The 24,220-nt window shown below is 43.0% G+C and overlaps 1 protein-coding gene across 1 annotated transcript in view; it reads left to right on the forward strand.

The window, feature by feature from the left end:
• The first annotated feature begins 284 nt into the window (after positions 1-284).
• Positions 285-24,220, forward strand: part of LOC119925256 — a 33,124-nt gene continuing 9,188 nt past the window's right edge. The window contains exons 1-15 of the mRNA XM_038743358.1: positions 285-306; positions 602-734; positions 1,271-1,351; positions 1,718-1,782; positions 2,469-2,522; positions 3,362-3,390; positions 3,928-4,029; positions 4,291-4,304; positions 8,063-8,138; positions 11,223-11,354; positions 18,268-18,391; positions 19,118-19,178; positions 19,280-19,326; positions 20,516-20,591; positions 23,216-23,311. Coding sequence (XP_038599286.1) covers positions 285-306; positions 602-734; positions 1,271-1,351; positions 1,718-1,782; positions 2,469-2,522; positions 3,362-3,390; positions 3,928-4,029; positions 4,291-4,304; positions 8,063-8,138; positions 11,223-11,354; positions 18,268-18,391; positions 19,118-19,178; positions 19,280-19,326; positions 20,516-20,591; positions 23,216-23,311 — 1,112 coding nt within the window. The remainder of the gene's footprint in view (positions 307-601; positions 735-1,270; positions 1,352-1,717; positions 1,783-2,468; positions 2,523-3,361; positions 3,391-3,927; positions 4,030-4,290; positions 4,305-8,062; positions 8,139-11,222; positions 11,355-18,267; positions 18,392-19,117; positions 19,179-19,279; positions 19,327-20,515; positions 20,592-23,215; positions 23,312-24,220) is intronic.

Consider the following 24,220-nt stretch of genomic DNA (forward strand, 5'->3'; position numbering starts at 1 on the left):
ATAAACCTGTCTATCGTCTAATTGCAGTATTTGCAATCTAGTACTTGTCATTTTAGAAATTGATATTTTCACATGTATCCTCAGTTTTGAATTCTCATTTTTACCACTGTTCTCTGTATTTTGTTACTCTCAACTGTACTGCTCTGGAATGTCTGTAAGGTTTGAAGTCAAAGGAAATAAATACTGGAAATTATTTCAGAATCAAATGTAGTCTTTAATAATTCGATTTGTGAAGAATTTAAGCTTTCATATTAAATGCTCTACTTTAAAAGTACAAAAGACACATGATTTTCTATCAAGTGAGTGGTATGGATAGATTAGCCCACGTGTTCAGTGGAAAACCAATTAGAGAAAGTTTCCTTAACAGTGCAATTGGCAGCTTTATTTTCAACCTAACAGAAGAAGGACTCGTAAGTGAATTTTCGTAAAAATCAGCACAGAAGACCTGAACGTCATTAGAGAAATATAGTGAAGATTGTGTCCTAAGGCAAGTGTCTTGATTGACCCAGAATACTGCCTGATTGACATATGCTGCCCAGAGGTGCTGATTCTTATGCTGGGAATTTATAAGGATCATGAAATTTATATTTGTTCTCCACAGTTGCCAAAGCCAATATGGGAACAGAATTTCTTAGGCGTTTGAGAGAGGGGAATCCAGAAATGAAACTCTTTGCTGAAACCTTGCATTTTCACATCGAGGGAAGGAGCAGAAGCAACAGCAGCTCCCTGTTTTGGTATAAATCTTCCAATCTGGATGACTAGGAGTAAGGTTTCCCAACCTGCCAATTTCTGAGGACTCAGCTGAGGCTACCCATGTGTAACAAAGTAGTTAAATTAAAAGCATTATTATCCGTGTGAAATTGAATATGCATTATGAGTACAATTGCTTCTGTACAGTTAATTTTAAATGCACAGTTGAAATCAGATCTTTATTAGGCCAGTCACTAATTTCTGATCCCTTTCCAAGAGATCCACATGGTTAGAGTCTATTGCTTAAAGCGTGTTGATTCTTAAAATAGGCTTTATTCCAAATTTGACTGATAAAGGAGTCCTAACCATTAATATCAGCTATAGTATTCATAAAAAACTGTGGGAAAGATCAGCTGTAAAAGTAGCAAATTGAGATACTTGATGGTTAAACTGTTATAAATGTTTTATCATAATATGTTGCATTTGGCATTTAAAAACATTGATAAAAATGTCAGCATTACAGTGGCCACTCCAGCCCCCAAACTGAAATTTCCGGGTGCACGAGGGGTGCCTGTTGAAGTTTGGGGCTGAGCAGCAGAGCAAACAGCTGCTTCCAGGAAAGAATAAAGAAAGAACTGGAAGTTGTTGATAAAGATACTTGGTAGAAGTAACAGGAGTAACAACTGAGGTATTGAAGCGCTTATGATGTGCCAAACACTGTACTAAGCTCTTGGGGAGATATTAGGCAGTCAGATTGGACACCGACCCTGTCCCACATGGGATTTACAGTCCACGTGGGAGGAAAAACAAGTACTGAATCCTCATTTTACAGATGAGGAAACTGAGGTGTGGAGAACTTAAGCGACTTGCCAAAAATTGTACAGTCGGCAAGGAGCGGAGCTGGGGTGAGAAACTGGGTCTCCTGACCCAGGCTCTTTCCACGCTGCCGCTCTAGGCCACTATTTTCTCCACATGTGGGTTAGATTATAGACTTCTTAATGATTAAATTATCCCATAATTTTAATAGTTTTGACCTGGTACTTTTTAAAACCATGTTTAAAAACTGTTGTGTTGCTCAGTGCTACCAGGATTGTAGGTCCTACGTTAGCCTCTTTCAGCCAAGAGGCTAAACATATAGGTGAATTTACTATTCATTCATTCATTCAATCGATTGTATTTATTGAGCACTTATTGTGTGTGGAGCACTTGGGAAGCACAAGTTGGCAACATATAGAGGCGGTCCCTACCCAACAGCAGGCTCACAGGCTAGAAGGGGGAGACAGACAACAAAACAAAACAGGTAGACAGGCGTCAAAACTATCTGTACCATCCTCAGGTAGGAAGAACTCTGTATAAAGTTACATAAAACAGCTCTAATAAAGGGAAGACCTGTAAGTATTCATTTTGATTAGCTCCAAACTAAGAATGGGGGCAGATGTCAGAAACTCCAGCAAGAAAGAGATGGTGCTCAGCTGTATAATGTCGATTTGAAGTGAGCTTGGTGATCGGTAACGATGATCGGTAACGAAGTCCTTTATGACTCTGCCCAGAGACTTGAGGAGGAAAGCACATCTGAGGCGGTTCGGGTCCATGGGCTCATTCATTCATTCATTCAATCGTATTTATTGAGCGCTTACTGTGTGCAGAGCACTGTACTACGCGCTTGGGAAGTACAAGTCGGCAACATATAGAGACGGTCCCGGTCTAGAAGGCTCCTGGCTCCTAGCCATGCTGTTAAACTCTAGTTAGGAAGAATCATTTATCTAATACAAATTTAGTTTTAGGAATACTGACGCATGAATATCATGATGGCAAAAACTGTGAATATGCACGTTAGCACTACTAACTAAGGAAACAAAGGGAACTCTTCCCTTTAGTGTTGACTTTGTTCATAAAGAAAACTACATCTAATTCTGCATTCCAAAATGTGACTGATATGGAGATTTGAGAAGCGTTGCTACAAGGGTTAGAAAACACCTGGGAAGAGAGAAAAGGAATCAAAAGTTACTTTGCTTGGAGAAGAGAAGGAATAGTGCATTACCTAGGATATGGTGATCAATTTCTCAGTCATCTTCACAATGGGAAGAATTGAATTTAAACCGCAGCATTAGTGAGTTTAGGTGGGGAAGACGACTTGCCTATATTCTAAAATGAATTGTTAAAAGAGGATTCTCCTTTTCCAAATTTCTTTAAAACAAAATAGGTTCTCCTCTGCCCACATGCCAAGTGTCAGGGAATGGAGTGGACTAAGTAATGTTCCAGGAACCTTTCTAGTTCAGTGAATCAATTAGGTCACCGAGGGGTGTTAATTCAGGGTACGCAAGACTGTTGGGCTGTATTTTAACGCATTCTTTTTGGGTATGTATTGGCCCTTCCGCATCTTTTAAAAAGGTCCTCACTATCGAATTTTTGCTTTAATGTGAGGCTCACCGCCTCCTCATGCCGCCCGCTCCCAGTTATCATGCTTGACTTCCTTCCTCTCCTAGGTGCCCTGTGTATTTTTAAAAAAAGTAATGGGAGGAGGCAAATGACTTCTGCAGAAGTGCCTGACCTGATCAGTAGGAGAGTGGGGTCCCAGTTCCCTGAAGAAATACTGGGATTGCTAATGTCAGCCCCCCGAAGCAGTGGAGCAAAGTCTCCCCACTAAAAACTGTCCTTCATTTCACTGCAGCTGACTGGAGGCTTCAGTCCAGCCACGAAGTACGTTGTGTAGAAGTGGTGAGGCCGCTTACTAGGTGAGCAGCAAATAATTTTAAATTCACCGGAGCCAGTTTTTCAACACATTGCAATTATTGATGTTTCCAGAAATCAAAATCAATTTGCCTAATTTCAGTTGGTGAAAAATCTAGTTCAGGTTACTAGAGCAAGTACGGCCATCGCCACTGAACAGGAAGGAGTTCTGTTTAATGCAGTTGGTTCAGTTTATGCAGAAAAGCCTAAATTTTTGTTGCCCTGCAACTGAGAACAGTGATTTGGGGGTGACTGGAAGTAGGAAACACACTGAATGAGAAATAGCTTTGGCTGAACTGCAGGTATTCCACCTCACGAAGTGTGCAAATTTATCTTTGTGCCATCCTTCGATCCCTATGCCAAGGGTTGCAAATCACTTCTATAATTCTATGTTTAATACGACTTATTTCCAGTGGAGACTCATGTTGTCGCCTCTCTACCCTTTCTTCGTCTTTATTCTCTCCATTGCCATTCAACTGCCGGTTGTTTCTCCTCCCCTTGCTTTAGCCTGCTCTGTTTTTCTTCGGCTCCTCCCCTTTCCATAAAAGCATGTCTAAAAAATTGGAATACATACCGGGAGAAAGGGAAAAGGAAATGAGTCCAAGCCAGGTGACACAGGTGATATTACTGATTTCTCCCCCAGCCCCGTGGTGAGATTTCTTTACAAAGCAGGAAAATAGGGAAAGTAAAAATTCTTTAAAAATAATAATAATAATAATGGAATGACTGCAGTCCACGGTATGGTTGGTTTCTTTAAAAGTTATGATCTCAGCTACATGTCAATGATTAACAATTTGATGTCTAATTTTAGACTATTTGTTGTTCTTCTCAGCCCAGCTACACAGGTCACACCAAGGCTGTGCCTGACCATTTTTGCACCCAAGGTACAGTCTTTCTTCCCTTACTGCTCCCTCCTCTAACCACTTTTCCTTGTTTCCAGGAGTGGTAATTTGTATCACCTACAAACTCCCAACAGAAAAGCAGTTATAATGAGCAAGTGGGTGGTGGAGAAGGCTAAAGAGGGTGAGGAGCTGTTCCCCTCTCACACCACCTCTTTTTGCAAAACAGGGCTGCTTCCCTGATCACTTCCTTTCATTGAAACCCCGCCTTGCGTTTTGGTCTCTTAACACGCACTTGAGTTGTTTTTCGGAGGCAGGATGTTATCTCTCTCTGGACGCTTTATGTCCGGCAGCATTTCATCGTGAGATAGTTGGTAGGGAAAATGAGTGGATTCTGTTGTCACAGAACGGAGACCTCAACAGCAGCAGCACCACTGTACCCTCACCCCTTCTTATAAGCCATCTCTGAATATGAAACTCAAAATGACTTAGGATTTAGAGACTGTCCCTCTTTCTCACGGAAAATGGGGAAAACAAAAAAGCAAAACAATAATAGTAACAACCATCACAAAAAAAAAAACTGTGGCGTTGTTCTCTGCACAACTAAACGAGAGCCAGAAAATCGACTGGCACAAAAAGAAGGGCAGGAATGGTTAACTCAACCAGACAGACCTGGAAGGACTCTTTCCAGTAATTATCTCTGAAACCCTCCCTGCTACAGCCACTGCTGGGTGGAGGAAGACCTCTGGCCAGCACCTGCAAACTAAAAAATATGAATGTATTGTTCAAAAATGTGCACAGGTCCCAGGAGGCTTCTGGAGTGATTGGAGTAGCCAGTGAAATTTGGGAAAACTTTGGGAAGGTAGTGAGTTTTGGTAGAGATTTGAAAGAGTGGAAGGCCACAGTCTGGCAAACAGAAATGTAAAGGACATTCCAGACAGGGATAATAGCATGAGCAGTAGCTTGGAAATGGGATAGTGATTTGTACACATTTGCTTGGCTAAAATCAAGACTCTGAGCCGAGATATGATAGTGGAAGGTTGGAGACACTGAGGACAGAGAGGGATAGGAAAGCGACCAGCCTGACTTGCTGATTCAGCTAAGATTTAAGGAAATTTCTTAATCTCCTGTACTCAGTTTACTCATCTGTAAAGTGGTGGTAAAACCTCAGGCTACCTAAGTGAGGAAAATCGTGAGGATTCACCAGCATTTATTAAGAACTTGGAGCTTCAATTTGGGTAGCATGTCCCAAAATCCCATTAGGCCAATATAGAAGAAGTGTGTTGCCAACTGAATTTTTCACAGACCTTTTATCCTCTTTGTGGATTATCCATGCCTCTTGCTCTTTTGCTTCCCCCATTCCTTCTACTTTGCAGCCCAGTTAATAGATTTGGTGTCGGGTAGATTAACCACTGCCTCAGTCAAAACCACAAAAGGTAAATTGATTTTTGCATGGCGAGTTAAATCAGCTACCGAAAATGGAAGAAATATTTAAATTATTTAGGCTAATAATTTCGGTTAAAAGTATTTGACCACAAGTGTGCCACCTCTGCTGCTCACCTGAAATTCTTTATAAGAAGAGGGACTTAAGGACATCTGGAGGCGGGAGAGGGGCACGAGACTCACCTGGTGTGGCTTCACTGCCCCTTCAGTGTCAATCAATCAAGCGATACTATTTATTGAACCCTACTGTGTACCGAGTTCTGAACTAAGCATTTGGGAGAGTACATCATAAGCAAACAATGAGGTCCCTGCCTTTAAGGAGCCCGTAATCTAATGAGGACGTTAGGCAGACGTAAGTTATCAATAGTGGGAGGATGAGGGAGAACAAGGATATAAGCAGCGGCGTTTTGAATATGTCAGAATGAAACAGATGAATAAGTAGTTGAACATGATTATATACTGAAAGTTGAGGTTGGTTTGAATACATGAATCCCAAGAGTGACATCATCAGTAGTATTTGAGAGCCTATTGTATTGCTTGGGGAAAGAACATGGTCCCTGCTCTCAGGAGACTTAAAATCTATAGGGGGACATAAGTAAGCACCAAATACTATGCATATATTGTAAAAGAGGGAAGAAACAGAGAGGTGGGGATAACCAGTGTCAAGTACCTGCAGTGTAAGGAACCTCTTTTGATTAGGTCTTAATATCTTCTTATTCCACTTCTTGATGAGGAAGTCTAAATATTGTAAAGTTTCATGTTTTTGCAGTTAACGTAAAAGTTCTTTAGTGCTCAAACAGTGAAAATTCCCAATCGCATGCCTAAATAATCATTTTCTTTAGCAACATGAGAACGCAAACCAGGCCAGAGCTGGACAAGTCAGTAGTCCATCAAGCTCAATATTCTACCTCTGATTATGGTCACAAAGGAATGGTGAAAGAACAGTGAGGTAATTGCTTCCCCCTTCCCTTTCCCCCCTCCCCACCCCCCGTGGTATCCAATCCCTTGATTAAGGATGTTACCTGCTAAATTTTATTGATTCTTGAGCCTAAAAGAAAAAAGCCTTTCCATAAACATTCCCATTCGGATGGTTTATAGTAATTATCGTATTGATAAGCTAGAGCCGTAGGAGCCGTTGCTTCCCCTTAGGGTTTTGAATGTCAAATTTTCAGAGGAAACGAGGTATACAAATCCAGTAAATGAAAGGTGACCTCTCCCTGGGAGTTTCGAGGGATGTTACAAAGGTGACGCAGCCATGCCTGCAGAGGAGAACAGAGCATCTCTTCACTTCCTTCCAGGTGCTCTGGTGGTGGCTGAGCCAGACAACCATTCAGCCACCACCTGAAGCTCTGTTCCCGCCGGGCCGCTCCAGAAGCAGCCGAGAGGTCCGGCTTCTGCCATTCTCAAAATGCGTGGCCTTTCCACGAGAGAGACAGCGAGACCAGCCAACACCCCGGGGAGCGTTTTCTCCAATCTCGTGTGGAACGACTGGTGCTTCTGAGTGCCGTGGCTTGGATAGCTCTTGGCACAAGTGCCAGGGCTTGCGGGCACCTGCCCACGTTCTTCCACCACTTTAACCCTGGAAAACAAGAAATGCCTTGCTGGCGGAGACTAACGGTCCATCCGCTGCAGTGTCCTGTCTCCGATAGGAAGCAAGGAGAAACAGTTGCTGTTGCGCTTCTTCGTATCCAAACGCATGGTTAAGGGTGGGCCTTCTGACCCCGTCAAGGCTCCTCCTAATAACCGTTTGGACCGCCCGTTCACGAATTGGCCCAATTCCTCTTTGAGTCTGTGGATAGGTTCTGCCTTGCACAATTTCCTAAACTTAATAAATTCCATATGCCTACCACACACCGTGTGAAGAATATTTTCTTTGTCCTTGAACCTACCGCTTTTGAGCTGCAGCAGCATCCCTCCCGACCGGGATTGCGGGGTTTGTTGCACAGTTCTGTTTTATGATTTTGTGGACTTCAACCCCATGGGTCCCCCCGGCTGCCCCACCAGCCTTCATCTTCCTAGACGCTAGAAGCCTAGTCTCTTCAGAACATCTTCCACTGGAAGCTGCTTCCTCTGTCTCTGATCGGTTCAGATGGCTTTCTCCAGCTCTATTCCTGAGGCAGCACCCGAAACAACACGATGATGGATGTGGCAGAACTGTACTTTCACTTCAGCCTCCGCAGGAGAGTTGGCCGGAGTCGGGGGGATATAGCACCCCCAAAGTGTCCCTCCATTTAAGAGGGCGTCCGATAAATGCAAACGAAACCATTTTTCATCAACTCGGCATTTTTAACAATCCGGCGATTGCGTTTTGAAACGGTTTCAAATACTTGCCAAAAACCCGTCTTTTATTTTCACAACAGATGGAGGACTGTGACACCGATTGGACAGCCTCTTCCAGGGACTAGATTTATTGCTTTCAAAGTGCCTTTAAAAGGGGTATGTATGTATAAAACTTGGGAATACTGGGGACTTATATTTATGTGTGGAGGAATGCAGAGGTTTCTGTGACTAGAATATATCCTGTCCCAATTTTTTCCCCCTGCTATTTCAGTACCCGTCAGAGGTCAGATGCTAATTACAGTAAAGTATCCAATCTGTTTTAACAATTGGAGGTAAATTACTTACGGCTGGCCCTGAGTGGGCAGGAGTCACATGCACTGAGTCCAAGAGGGACTATTTCCCTAGGCGTGGATTACATCCTCAGCTCTAAAGAGAGCAAATAGCTCACCACCAGTTTTAGAGTAGGAGTGTTGAATTCAAAGACCTCTGAGAGAAGCGGTGGCCTGGAAGACAAGTGACCGCAGCAGGGAACCAGGTGGACACCTCTCCTGCTCTGGGTTGAAGGTGCTGCTGCTTCTCTCCATAGTTCTGTGGCTGCTCTGCGGACAGCCGATCCACTCCCGAAGCCTGGAAGAGTGGCAGCAGTCCCTCGAGCCCAGAGCCTGGAGCCGGGCTGCTCAGCGCGGGCAGGAAAAGACTAATTTCTTCTATGTCCCCCACTTTTACTGTGACTGGCTGAAGGGAAGGTCATGCGAGTCAGTGAGAGAGAGAGTGTGTGTGTGTCTGCCTCTTTTTGTCTCTGTGTTTATTCTGTGTTCCTTTTCTTGCCTTCTCCCCATTTAATCCTGGGGCAGCTGTCCCTGATCCCACTGCAAGAAAAAAAAACACTTCTATTCACTAATTCCATTCCCTTCTTTTCCATTTAATAACGTTTTATGCCTAAGTAGCATCTGTATATACCCAGGTTGAGAGAAAAATGTTTGTTGCGGGAAGAGTCAGCGATATGGAAGTAGGAAACATGAACAGACCCCTGAACAAAGATGTGCCCACCTAGATACATGTGTGTGTTTGCGTGTCTATATGCACGTATTGTGTGTATGCCTTATTGCAAACGTAACAGACTGATACCTAGCGAGCCTTGTTTTGTGAAAACAAAACTCCATGGCAAGGAAAATGGTCCCTCGTACCCACAGTGTCCAGGTGCGTACATACATACAGGTGCAGTAGACGTTTCTCCTGAAATTTTGGCGTCCTGTAATCAGACTTAAAGGGTCAGGGGAACGTTCTGTAATTCGAGCCAAAGCAAGTTCTGGCAGAACTGGGTGGACCCACCAAAGAGCCGTTGTTGTGGAGCAGACCTGAGCTGCAGCTGCAGTTTTGTCTTCCCCGTGTGCCGCTGCTCCTTGTTGCATCCTCTGCCTGATTGATTTCCCGTTTCTCCCAGCTTGGGCGTTTGCATGAGAAATTCCAGCCAGCTAGTGGCCATGGTAATAATGTTGGTATTTGTTAAGCGCTTACTATGTGCAAAGCACTGTTCTAAGCGCTGGGGGGAACACAAGGGGATGAGGTTGTCCCACGTGGGGCTCACAGTCTTAATCCCCATTTTACAGAGGAGGGAACTGAGGCACGGAGAAGTGAAGTGACTTGCCCAAGGTCACACAGCAGAGCAGCACCTGTGTCTCAATCAAGTGCTTACCGTGTGCAGAGCACTGTACGAAACAGGGAGAGTGTAAAATAGTGGAATAGGCAGGGACTTTGCCCCCCCGTGAATTTACAGGCTAGAGGTTTCTGTCCTTGTTTTCATTTCCCTTTCCCTGTTGTCCCTGCTGCCGAGGTCCACCTCGTGTGTGGGTGGGTATGTTAGCCGTATGAATACGTGGGTCTGAATGGATGTGTGCTTGTCCGTGTTGGCTGTATGGGAGCTTGGGCAGGAGTGGAGAGGCCAGCGATGACTTTTCCCACGCCCAGGGATTTAGACCGACCCGGTAGAGCCGGCCTCTCGAGGAAGCAGAGCCGCGGCAGGATGGAAGAGCGTCCTGTCCCTCCTGAAGCCAACTTTGAGCCACTGGCTCAAATAAGCAACACTTCTAATTTCACATGTGTCAATGTAGCCAATGGAATAGAGTAAGGTCCCTCTAGACTGTAAGCTTGTTGAGAGCAGGGAATGTGGCTGTTTACTGCTGTATTGTACTCTCCCAAGCGCTTAGTACAGTGCGGTGCAGAGTAAGTGCCCAAGAAATACAGTTGAATGAATGAGTGAAGAGCTGCCCTGTGGAGTTTTCACAAGGATTGTCATTAGAAGCAGCGTGGCTCAGTGGAAAGAGCCCGGGCTTTGGAGTCGGAGGTCGTGGGTTCGAGTCCCGACTCCGCCACATGTCTGCTGTGTGACCTTGGGCGAGTCACTTCTCGGAGCCTCAGCTATCTCATCTGTAAAATGGGGGTGAAGACCGTGAGCCCCACGTGGGACAACTTGACCACCTTGTATCCCCCCCAGCGCTTAGAGCAGTGCTCTGCACATAGTAAGCGCTTAACAAATGCCATTATTATTATTATTCATTCATTCAATCGTATTTATTGAGCACCTACTGTCGGCAGAGCACTGTACTAAGCGCTTAGGAAGTCCAAGTCGGCAACATATAGAGACGGTCCCTACCCAACAGCGGGCTCACCGTCTAGAAAGTTGAGTTAAGGCCCAGAGGAGCAGCATGGCATACTGAAAAGAGCCCAGGCCTGAGAATCCTGATTCTAATCCTGACCATGGCATTTAACTGCTGTGTGACCTTGGGCAAGTCATTTAACTTCTCTATGCCTCAGCTACCTTATCTATTAAATGAGGGGTCAATCTTAATAGCATGCGTTTAAGCACTTACATATGCGGAGCGCTGTTCTAAACGCCTGCCACACCTCAATAGCTCCATCAGGACTGGTGATGAGGAGCAAGGGATGAGATGGTGTTAATAAACACTCTTTATTGAGGCGTACCGGGTGCCAAGCACCTGCAGAAATGAAAGACCCATCCCATCCCTGCCTTCAAGGAGTTTACAGTCTAATTAATGGGCCTTCTCATCATCCAGTTGGCATAGTGGGTCATGTTTGAAATTCAGCCCCGAATATTTGGCCTGTCAACTTTCATTTGGTGTTGGTTACCTCCCTAAATTCCATTTTCCGTTTCCATCTTTCAAGCGATAGAACTGTCGTTGGTGTCTGGAGACCATCATTTCTTTTCCTTTTTAATTATAGGCAATTAATCAGAGGCTTACTCCAACCCAGAAATTTACACCAAAGGATCTGATCACTGCAGTCAAAGCACTAAATGTGGAGCTTGGATTAATTATTGATTTAACGTACACCACTCGATACTATGAAGTAAAGGTAATGTTTTAAATGTATCTGCTGCCCTTCGGGACGATGTGCATGTTAAATATTTTTAAAGGCTGCCAGAGGAGAGTGAGTACTCAGATGTAGTCAAGCAACAATGCGCAGTTCTTGAGCAATGCAGTGTTTGGGGTTTTGCAAATTTTAGATCATTCGGGTCACAGATTGCAGTCTGCATTGTGAGTTTTAGACGGCTAATGCCAGCATGAATAATTATATCTGGATCATCAATGGTATTGATTGTCAGCTGCACACTTAGCGCTGAACAAAGTGCTGGGAAATAATACAGATTCCATAGGTCTATTGATTGCTAAGTGATGACCGCAGAATCGATGAGCCCCATCTGACTATATGTCCAATCAGCAAGGGGGGGGTTCACTCTCTGCCCCCCTCAATCAATCAATCAATCGTATTTATTGAGCGTTTACTGTGTGCAGAGCACTGTACTAAGCACTTGGGAAATACAAGTTCGCAACATATAGAGACGGTCCCTACCCAACAGTGGGCTCACAGTCTAGAAGGGGGAGACAGACAACAAAACAAATCATATTAACAAAATAAAATAAATGGAATAGATATGTACAAGTAAAATAAATAGAGTAATAAATATGTACAAATATATAATATACATATATATTCCTCTACCCCTCCTCTTCCTGTCCCATCCTCCCCTGTTCTGAGCAGTTTTTTGGCCTCCCCTTCTCTCTCTCTCCCCTTGAACTCCGGTACCATATGTATTTTCAAGCCCGCCCTAGTCAACCTGGGGTGCTGCTACTGAGAAGCAGCGTGGCTCAGTGGAAAGAGCCCGGGCTTTGGAGTCAGAGGTCATGGGTTCAAATCCCAGCTCTGCCAATTGTCAGCTGTGTGACTTTGGGCAAGTCACTTAGTCTGTGCCTCAGTTCCCTCATTTGTAAAATGGGGGTGAAGACTGTGAGCCCCACGCGGGACAACCTGATCACCTTGTATCCCCCCCAGCGCTTAGAACAGTGCTTTGCACATAGTAAGCGCTTAACAAATACCATCATCATTATTATTGTTATTACTAAAATCCATGGGAAACATTTTAAGAGTCTTCCTTGCCACTGCCAGCTACGGCTACCCCACGAGTACTCCCTTGCTAAAGGTCGCATCCCGTGCCACACTGCCCCAAAATTCCCACTTTTAGCATCTCCTCCCCACAGACCAGGCCCAGTGAGGATGGCATACGCTATTGTGGTGGGGGCCACCACCTTTCCCTACTCCCCTCTCTCTTCTCCCTAACTGAGGCTGGGAAGTGAGGAAGGGGAGGGGATTGGAGCGAACTAATAATAATAATGATGGTATTTGTTAAGCGCTTACTTTGTGCCAAGCGCTGGGGTAGATACAAGGTAATTAGGTTGTCCCACGTGGGGCTCAAAGTCTTAATCCCCATTTTGCAGGTGAGGGAACTGAAGCAGAGAAGTGAAAAGACTTGACCCTGGCAGTAACAGCTATTGCTGTGAACGAGGTTCAGAAAATTAATCAGATACTGGTTGCAGAGAAACCAGGGGGGAAAGGGGCAAGTTTGGGGTACAGGGAGAGAGGGAAGCCCAGAAGAACGGCAGAATCAAGAAAAGGCAGGATTTATGCTCTCATTTTTAACCTGTCAGAACTGGGTCGCGAACAAAACCTACCAGAAGCAGCGTGGCGTAATGGGTAGAGCACGGGCGTCCGACGGTCATGGGTTCTAATCTGGGCTCTGTCACTTGTCAGCTGTGTGGACTTGAGCAAGTCATTTTATTTCTCCGGGCCTCAGTTGCCTCATCTGTAAAAAAAAAAAAAAAAAAAGACAGGGACTGAATTGCTTATATCCACCCCAGCATCATCATCATCATCATCATCAATCGTATTTATTGAGCGTTTACTGTGTGCAAAGCACTGTACTAAGCGCTTGGGAAGTACAAATTGGCAACATATAGAGACAGTCCCTACCCAACAGTGGGCTCACAGTCTAAAAGGGGGAGACAAAACCAAACATACTATAAAATAGAATAGATATGTACAAGTAAAATAAATAAATAAATAGAGTAATAAGTAAATAGAGTAATAAATAAATAAATAGAGTACTAAATAAATAGAGTACTTACTGAGTACAGTGTCTCAGTAAGCGCTTAACACATACCATAATTATGTATTACCAAATTGCGTGTAAATCTGTGGGAAATCCTACTCTGTGATACAGCTTTTTGTGATACCACATTTTTAAGGAGCCTGTTACTGCTGTATTGTAGGGTATAGGTGGATAATAAAGGATGAGTAAGACTTACTCCCTGGCCCTCATTGGATTTACAGTCTAAAAGTGGGGATGGGAGTTTGGTGACAGATATGCAAAAATCTATCAGTTACGTTAAAAACAAGTGCACAAAGACAATGACAAATATAATAAATAAAAGATAGCTTGCATTATTAACATGTAAGTTTCGCAGACCCCCAGTTAATGAAAAATAGACCTAATCTTATCCTTGGACTGTAAGCTCATTGTGGGCAGGGAATGTTTCTACCAACTCTGTTATATTGTGCTCTCCCAAGCGCTTAAATAAATGAGAACCGGTGGGCTGATGTTAGGAGGCTGCTATTTCCCAGAAAAGTAGGGATGGAGGGAAACCTGTGAGTTGAGGTGAGCTCTGGTCCCCAACCTTTGTACGCTGTTTAAAAACATTTACATTTTTGAAGTTACTGCGTGGCATTTATCCAAAAGGAAAGAGATTTTTTTCAATGTGCCGTCGGTTTCTTCTGATCTCTTTACATGCACCTATTAAATCGACATCATTGTCATTTCACATCACAGTAATTAGTCGATGGGTGGTATTTATTGAGTGCTTACCACATGCCAAGGACTGCACTAGGCGCCTGGGAGAGTTCAGTATAATTAAGTCGGTAGATCCAATCCCTGCCTACAAGAAGCTTACACTTCCGTGCGTTATCTTAATTTATTTATTTATATTAATGTCTGTCTCTCCCTCTAGACTAAGCTCACTGTGGGCAGGGAATGTGTCCGTTTATTGTTATGAGGTACTCTCCCAAGCGCTTAGTACAATGCTCTGCACCTAGTATGTGCTCAAGAAATACGACTGACTGATTGAAAAGCTTACGATCTAGAGGGGGAGACAGGCATTCAAGTAAAATTCAAATAGGGGAAATGGATATTTTCCCAAGTGCTGTGGGGTTGGAGGTGGGGTGAATAGCAAGTGCTCAAAGGGTGTAGATCAAAGTGCATAGGTGAATAGGAGAAATGGGGGAGCTTAAATCAGGGAAGGCCTTTTGGAGAACTCGTGATTTTAATGGACTTCAATTTGAAGGTGGCGAGAGTGGTAATTTGTCAGGTGTGAAAGGGGTGGGAGTTCCAGGCCAGAGGTGGGATATGGGCAAGGCAAGATAGAGGAGATTGAGTACAGTGTATCGGTTGGCATTAGAGGATTGAAATGTGTGGGCTGGGTGGTAATAGGAAATCAGAGAGGTGGTCGGGTCCGGGGGAGTCGGGTAGCTGATCGATGGTAAAGTGTTTCTGTTTGAGGCAGAGGTGGATGGGCGGCATTTGGAGGTTTTGAGAAACAGGGAGATACGGACTGAACTTTTTTTTAGAGAAATGATCTGGGGGATGGAGTGAAGTATGGACTGGAAAGGGGAGAAACAGGAGATGAGATGGGCGACGAAGAGGCCGATGCAGTAGTCAAGGCAGGACGTAAGTGCTTCAGTGAGCATTGTTGCAGTTTGGATGGAGAAAGGACAGGTTTTAGAGTTGTTAAGAACCCACAGACTGTGGCAACATCTTGAGCATGTGGCTTGAGTGAGAGAATTAAGTCAAGGATAATGCCAAGGTTAAGACTTGTGAGGTGGAGGGGGGGGGTGGTGTCTACAGAAAACAGGAAAGTGTGGGAAGATGAGAAGTTCTGTTTTGGACTTACATTTGAGGTGGATTTGTTGTGAAGGCAGAAGGACATGGAAAGACAACAGAGAAAGAAAAAGGTCATTACTGGGGAGTTGGATTTGTGAAACATCCATGGAGATTAATCCATTTAACGTACTTATTGGGTGTTACTGTGTACAGAGTACTGTACTAAGTATCTGGGAGGGTAAAGTAATAATAGAGTTGGTTGAGAAGCAGCATGGCATAATGGATAGAGCACGAGCATGAGAGTCAGAAGGTCATGGGTTCTAATTCCGGCGCCACCACTTGTCTGCTGTGTGACCTTGGGCAAGTCGCTTCTTCTCTGGGACTCAGTTCCCTCATCTGGAAAATGGGGATTGAGACTGTGAGTCCCAGGTGGGACAGGGGCTATGAGGGAACTGAGGCACAGAGAACTTAAGTGACTTGCCCAAAGTCACACAGCTGACAGTTGGCGGAGTCAGGATTTGAACCCGTGACCTCTGACTCCAAAGCCCGTGCTCTTTCCACTGAGCCACGCTGCTTCTCTGCTGTTGATGGTGTCTGTTAAGCGCCAAGTGCCGAGCACTGTTCCAAGAGCTGGGGTAGATACAAGGTAATCAGGTTGTCCCACGTGGGGCTCACAGTCTTAATCCCCATTTTACAGATGAGGTAACTGAGGCACAGAGAAGTTAAGTGAAGCAGCGTGGCTTAGTGGAAAGTGCACGGGATTGGGAGTCAGAGGTCATGCCTAATCCCGCTCTGCCCCTTCTCTGCTGTGTGGCTTTGGGCAAGTCACTCAACTTCTCTGTGTCTGTTAGGTGAAGCAGCGTGGCTTAGTGGAAAGCACCCGGGCTTGGGAGTCAGAGGACGTGGGTTCTAATCTCGGCTCCCCCACATGTCTGCTGTGTGACCTTGGACGAGTCACTTAGCTTCTCTTCTTTATTTTGTTAGTATTTATTTTATTTTGTTAGTATGTTTGGTTTTGTTCTCTGTCTCCCCCTTTTAGACTGTGAGCCCACTGTTGGGTAGGGACTGTCTCTATATGTTGCCAACTTGGACTTTCCAAGCGCTTAGTACAGTGCTCTGCACACAGTAAGCGCTCAATAAATACGATGGATTGATTCTCCGAGCCTCAGTTACCTCGTCTGTAAAATGGGAGTTAAGACTGTGAGCCCCATGTGGGACAACGTGATCACCTTGCATCCCTCCCCCAGTGCTTGGAACAGTGCTTTGCACATAGTAAGCGCTTAACAAATGCCATCATCATTATTATTATTACCTCATCTGTAAAATGGGGATTTAAGACTGTGAGCGTGGGACTACCTGATAACTTGGTATCCATCCCAGCGCTTAGAACAACGCTTGGCCCATAGTAAGTGCTTAAGAAATACCATTATTATTATTATTATTATTATTGTTAAGTGACTTGCCCAAAGTCACACAGCTGCCAAGTGGCAGAGCCGGAATTAGAACCCACGACCTCTGACTCCTTCCCAAGCCCCTGCGCTTTCCACTAAGCCACGCTGCTTCATAGATGATGCAGAAAGGAGGGCTTAGTCTCCTCTTAGAGAGGAGATATGATCTTAATAAGGCTTTGAAGGTCTGGCAAATATGGACAGGGAGGGAGTTCCACACCAGAGGGAGGACGACATGGGGAAGGGGTTTATTTTTAAATGTACATTTATGTCTGTCTCCCCCTCTAGACTGTGAGCTCACTTTGGGCAGGGAATGTGCCTGTTTGTAACTGTTTACAACAGTATTGTACTCTCCCAAGTGTTTAGTACAGTGCTTTGCACACAGTAAGCACTCAATAAATAAATAAGTAAGCAAAGGAGTAAGCAAAATGCCACTTATTCAGAGAAAACAGAGATGCCTGGGCTGAGAGGGGTGAAAAGAGGATGTGAGTTGATATGGAGTGGTTGAGAGGACAGTTTAGGTGAAGGAGAAGAGGCAGGGAAAAAGATGTAAGTAGGGTGGTTAAGGAAGCCCAGGGTGCTAGCTTTCAAAAAGCTATTATATTCTCAGCAGGAATAAATCAGCGTCAGATTATCCTAAAATGATGGGTATTGTGCAGCATTCCACAATTTTCAATAGGTTTTATCAGCTATCTGACATGAACCTTATGTTAAACGATTATCTTGCTTTTACGTAGTCAGTGCATTGCTCATTTAATGGATGCAAATAATAATACTAACTTGTGATGGAGGAAAACTAGAGGAAACACCCCTGCAGGTTCTAATAAGAAGCTCCCAGAAATGCCCCGGGTGACCCCAGAACGCGTTGTCACGCTTAAAAGATTCCGGATCCAGGAAACTGGGGTTCCTGGGGAATTTCTGAGCAGACATCAAAGCCTGAAACTGTAAATAATTGGTGATGATGGGGCAGAACAGCTCATTTAGAAACTCCTTTCAATCATATTTATTGAGCACTTACTATGTGCAGAATACTGTACTGAGGGCTTGGGAGAGTACAATATAACAGTAAACAGACACACAGACGCGCTTTTCCCAGATCCCAAATTTGCCACTCTTCTCTCCCTTTCCTCTTGTCCCTTAACTCCTATTGCCACCTCATCACACTCCCATAACTCCGTCTCTCTAAATTCCTCCTAGGATTATGCATAATTATGTTCTATATTTTACCGGTGGTAGCAACAGCTGACATTTAAGATTCCTAAGGATCTGAGAGCATCCCAAAATTGTGAATTGGTTAATCCCAATTCTTAGGAGAGTCTCGCACGTCCCTGTTTAAAACCAACTACCCTTGAGAGTAGAACTTTGTCCTTCAGAGCTGGGCTCAAAGCACATTTATTTTTCCATTTTGGTTATGAAGTGGCCTCTAGCAATGACTCTGATCACTATTGATCATTCATTCAATCGTATTTATTGAGCGCTTTACTGTGTGCAGAGCACTGTACTAAGCACTTATTGTACTAAGCGCTTAGATCCAGTGTCTGGACACAGTTCAGGGACCCCTCCTACTTATCGGTGACTATTGTTGCATTGGATTTTCTTTTGTTTCTAGGATTTACCCAAGAGTATACATTATAAAAAACTTTACACTGTTGGACTGGAAGTTCCTGACAATGGCACTATTCTGCAGTTCAAAAAATGGGTCAGAAAGTTCCTCTGGGAAAATGCAGAAAATGGTAAGTGACCAAATATTTAATTCATATGAGCAAAGAAGGCTATTTTTACGTATTATCAAAGAAATAAAACAAAGTTATAAAACATATTATCAAAGAAAGTTATTTTTAAAGTTTGATTTCTTTTTGATATATGGAAAGAAATCCATATATATAGCTGGATACTCGAGTTCATTAGGGTAGATGAAGTTAAACACAAAATTGTTGTCATTGATGTTCCTGTTGTCATTGATGTTCTTATACATTGCCTGGTTTATTGATTCCAGAATATCCTGCACGGTATTCCGGTAATTGCTAGATGTTTTCTTGCTCTTAATTCCCCATGTTCGCCTAAGAATGAGGTGAAGTCCAAAATGGTGCATTTTTGACATCTTTAGCAGCCAGAAAATGCCAGCATACTTTTTTGAAAGTTAAATTACAGATTTTAAAAAATCATATTTCTTCACTAAATACTATCTTCAGGATTAATTCCACTTTTATTTCACGTTTACTATTCACAATTACAGAGCAAGTAGGAAATGATGAAATTTGAAGCTTTAAATGCTTACAACATACTTTAGGGGCAGCAAAGATAAAGCGTATGAAAATTCCAAAATATTATATGTACCATTTAAAACTGTATTTTTACCATATGTGTAGAGAAATGTGTTTTCTTGTGTGGCATAGCTCTGATTTTATGGGTTTGGTTTTTTTTTTTTTAAACACTAAGTGACTTTTCTGTTTTGGTAGAAAAACTCATTGGCGTTCACTGTACTAATGGAATTAACCGAACAGGTTATCTTATATGCAGGTAAGAATTTCATAAATGCATAGATTTGGAGGGGGTGAGAAAACGATGAATAAAGTCTGTAATTCCACAGTCTTTAATGACTATGTAATACTCTCATTCAGATACCTTATCGATGTCGAAGGCTGGGATCCAAATACAGCAATTCAAGGTATTTTCATAAATTCAGTTAAAGGGAAGGCGCCAGGCTATGGGCTCTCCTGGTGCTGTGTAAATGTAATAGTGTGTTTATTAACCTCCTTTCCATTAGCACCAATTCCATATTCAGTACCTTTTAAGCTACATACTTAAAAGTATGTAAGATATGTAAGATACATATTTGCTATGTATGTAAGATACATAAAGTATGTAAGATACATACTTGCTACCTTTTCCAATTAAAAAAAAATTCCAATGTAAATGTAATAGTGTGTTTATTAACCTCCTTTCCATTAGCACCAACTCCATATTCAGTACCTTTTAAGCTACATACTGAAAAGTATGTAAGATATGTAAGATACATACTTGCTATGTATGTACGATACATATGTAAGATACATAAAGTATGTAAGATACATACTTGCTACCTTTTCCAATTTAAAAAAAATTCCAATGTAAATGTAATAGTGTGTTTATTAACCTCCTTTCCATTAGCACCAACTCCATATTCAGTACCTTTTAAGCTACATACTTAAAAGTATGTAAGATATATAAGCTACATACTTGCTATGTATGTAAGATACATATGTAAGATACATAAAGTATGTAAGATACATACTTGCTACCTTTTCCAATTTAAAAAAAAATTCCAATGTAAATGTAATAGTGTGTTTATTAACCTCCTTTCCATTAGCACCAACTCCATATTCAGTACCTTTTAAGCTACATACTTAAAAGCATGTAAGATATGTAAGATACATACTTGCTATGTATGTGAGATACATAAAGTATGTAAGATACATACTTGCTACCTTTTCCACTTTCAACATTATTATTCAATAAAAGTGAGAAAATAAATTGGGACTTTATAGATGAATATAGGTCAAGTATATGTGTGTGTGTGTGAATGTAAATATATTCAAAGTTTGCTCTGATTTGTCTGTAGAAATTTGGTTCCCACTCAGTTTAGGGATAATGTGTCGTAAAACTCAAAGAAACTTGCCGTACCTTGTTGTGGGCAGAAAATGCGTCCGTTTACTGTTATACTATACTCTCCCAAGCGCTTAATACAGTGCTGTGCACACAGTAAGTGCTCATTAAATATAATTGCGTGAATGAATGTAATTGTTCCCAACGTGAAGCATTAGTTGAGAACTCTAATCAGCAACGTGGTTGACCTTTAATTTATTTGCTTTGTTTAGTGTTTGGTGAGGCCCGGGGTCATCGAATAGATGGATGTGTATACCTAAAGGATCTAAAAACTCAGCCAATGAGAAGGTAATAAAAATGACAGTTCCAAAATGGTTCACGTCAAATGTAGAATATTTCGTAAATTTTGTCCCCAAGTACTTCGCAGCGATCTTAAAAGTAATCATGCGCAACACCTTTGTGACAATTGTGGAAACCGGGAGTGGTTCCATTTTAACTTTCATTGGTAGGTTGAAATAATTTTAGGGGACTCAGTTGTTATCACGCATCACGTAAGAACTTAGAAGTCTTAGGGTGAGGTAGTGCAGACAGGATGTTTTTTTCCTTGAGTTTATACCTTTCCTTGAGTTTACACTTCATCTGTACCTCCTGATTAATTGCCCAACTGGCAGTTTGCCTGGTCCCTAAAGTGGCCTCGGAGCTAGAGAAAGCTCCAGTCGCTGAGAAACAAGCAGTAATGCTGAGACCAGGGTTCTAAGGGCAGGCTTGAGGCTGGACTTATAATGATGATAATTTTATTAAGCACGTATGATGTGCCAAACACAGAACTAGGGTAGATATAAGATAATCAGGTCAGATTCCGTCCTTGTCCCACGTGGGACTCACAGTCTCAATCCCTATTTTGCAAATGAGGTAACTGAGGCACAGAGAAGTAAAGTGACTTGCCCATGATCACACAGCAGGCAAGTGGCGTAGCCAGGATTAGAACCCAGGTCCTCTGACGCCCATGCCGTGTCCACTAGGCCACACTGCTGCTTGATTCTCCATTAACAGTAGGTTTTCCCTGAGCAAATTTGGGCCACAAGTTACACTTGACCCATATAGGCATGATGACTTTGTGTCCTTAAATTCTGGCCATTAGAAGATACGGTTGCAAAAATGAAAACATAATGGGAATGGCAAGTTCTGTTTAGGCCAGGCCTTGAGATTTCCAAGGCCACAGTGACCGCTTGTTCCGTGCCACTTCCAAATGTTTCTGGGTTTGGAGCCCTGATAGTTCCCTCCCTCTCCCGGGCTCCGTGACAGCCTGGGTTCTGGAATGGCAGGAACTTCAAAACCTGCTTTTGAATTGAGACCAGAAGTCGTTCGCCCAACACCACCAGGATCGTCCCGTCTGCTTTCTCTGGACTTTCCTGAAAAGGTGTAACAAGGAAAAAAAAAAAAAAATAGGCACCCTATACCCGCGCTCAGAGGTTTCAGGGGCCTAGTGCCAGTGAAGTTTATAGAAATGGCTCCACAAGTTTGATCTAAAGGAATTTGGCAGCACTCAGTCAAGTGTTGGTGACTCCCGCTCTTCAAAGCCCTTGTGAGGTCGGTGAATTGTGTGAGCTCCTTGTGGGCAGGGAATGTGTATATCAACTGTTTTGTATTTAACCCTCCCAAACATGTAGTCTTCTAGACTGTGAGCCCACTGTTGGGTCGGGACTGTCTCTATATATTGCCAACTTGTACTTCCCAAGCGCTTAGTACAGTGCTCTGCACACAGTAAGCGCTCAATAAATACAATTGATTGATTGATTGATGTAGTACAGGGCTCTGCACATAACAGTAAATATCATTGATTGATTGATTACAAGTAGTAGCAGGGTTTAGAGAAGTCAGCGAATTACAAATCGAAAAGATGTCCACAAAATATAGTCAGATGCAAAATATCGTCCTGTAAATTTAGGCTCCGAAAGGAATCTTTGGGGGTCCTGGCCTTACGTCACTTGGAATACGTTGTACGGAGACAGGAGAAACTCCTAGGACCACAGGGGATCACAAGGGATCTCTAGGTCACCAGGCCCATCCTAGTGGCACATGAATCAGTGCTCTGCACATAGTAAGCGCTCAATAAATACGATTGATGATGAATCAACAAGTCTTCTTGAACATCTGCAAAGAAGATTGAGACAAATGTTCCAAGAGTTCACAATCTTTACTGTCAGGAAACTTGTTTCCTGCTCCATTTTAAGCCTGTTCCCTCCAGGCCTATCCCCACCCATCCTATAGTCTACCTCAGTGTATCTTACAGTGTGGTCTGTGTTAGCTCTTGCGATGTAACTTGGTAGACTTGAAGTCCAAGGTGAACGATGTTTCATTTTGTCGGGCGAAAAGGGGGCTGGGGATTTCGGGGAGGATGAGGGTTGGGAGGAGACAGGCTTTAGCGAGCTAATAGGTAGTCACCATTTGGGGTCTTTTCCACCCGATTGGAAACTCTCAGGCTTTGTCATTGCCCTGGGATAAGCAAGTCTGGTGGTCCAAGTCAGAACTATGGGGAGGCTCTTGCCTCCATTGTGCCCATGGAGTGGGCATCTCTGATGTGTCATTGGAACTTCCCAAACTAAATAAACCCATTTCCTGAAGCTTTCCTTCATTAGGCTCATTTCTCAAATCTTGAAACATTTTGGTTACGTGGCTAAACCTGGATTTACCCAGAACAGATTTATGGTTTTCATAGTTGCCGTTAAGTTTTAGAAAAATTGGTTCGATGAGAATAACGTTGATTTCTGCATTCTCATGGCCCAGTGTTCTGACAGGGACAAATAGCAAAGTTTCCGTCAACTCTCCATTTGCATAAATGATCCAAATGATGTTCAGCTTCTGATCTCCTTTTAAAAAGCCATCGCATTATTGTGTGTTGTGATGAATTCGCTGAATGCTAAAGAAATTTATCTTTTATCCTGCTAAAGAATGTGTTTTTCCCCCCTTAGTAATCTTGGCATGGACGTGTGGGATTCTGATGAAGATGTTCCACCGCCAGCTATGGAAGGATCCAGGGATTGGCCCCCAAATGAAGATCCACCTGGGTAATTCCGTTCAAACTCAGATGACTATAGCAAGATAACTCACGGTTTTTCTTGATAGTATTGTTTAAAAAATTATTCTGCTGCTTAGCATCAAACCAAGCACTTAGTCCAGTGCTCTGCATACAGTAAGCACTCAATAAATATGATTGAATGAACCCCAGGATATGCCCTGCTGCAGAGTTTTGAAAGGGGTTGGGGGGGAAAAAAGAGTTACTATTCTTAATCAGTATCCTCTGGGACACATCAGCTACTGTGGACCCTGGAACATCTTCATCGATGAATATAAACTGAGTGTCAAGAGGTTTTTTTCTAGCAACCCCGGCCAAAAGGGCACAGCAGAGAGTGTAACTTCAGTTTGCACCTAAATGATCCTTTAGCTTTAGTTGAAGGATTCAGGAGGTGAGCAGAAAGATATTTTTCTCCCTTTCTGGCCCAGGAGGGATGTTTTTACTGTCCTTTCCACCTTGAAAGAGGTTCTTTGTAAATGAATCAAACAGAATTTGCGTCCCCATCTTCGTGCTTCAGTAACTTAGTCTGAGTCTGTGGAATGTTTATTGCTCAGTGATAGGTGCCTGAATGGTTCTAGCAACTTGGGCACTACAAAGATGTCTTTGGGAGACATGGCACCAAATCATTTGCAATGTATAGAACTCCTGGAGATATCATAGTCGGAAAGGACAAAATCCTAGCAGACCCAGATTCTCCTTTTCAATTAATCTTCAAATTCGAGATCTGGATTTTTAAGTTTATATATACATACATGCACACACGCATATATCTTGCAACATTGCATGGAGGGGGGAAAGTTATTTAAATTATGAATCTTCCCCCAAATTTGGGGGATTTTCATAATTGAGATGCTCGTAAAAGGATCGCCATGTAACAGCTCTAAATCTAGCACCGTTGGAC

The sequence above is a fragment of the Tachyglossus aculeatus genome, chromosome 3, assembly GCF_015852505.1.
Source record: "Tachyglossus aculeatus isolate mTacAcu1 chromosome 3, mTacAcu1.pri, whole genome shotgun sequence".
Lineage (NCBI taxonomy): Eukaryota > Metazoa > Chordata > Mammalia > Monotremata > Tachyglossidae > Tachyglossus > Tachyglossus aculeatus.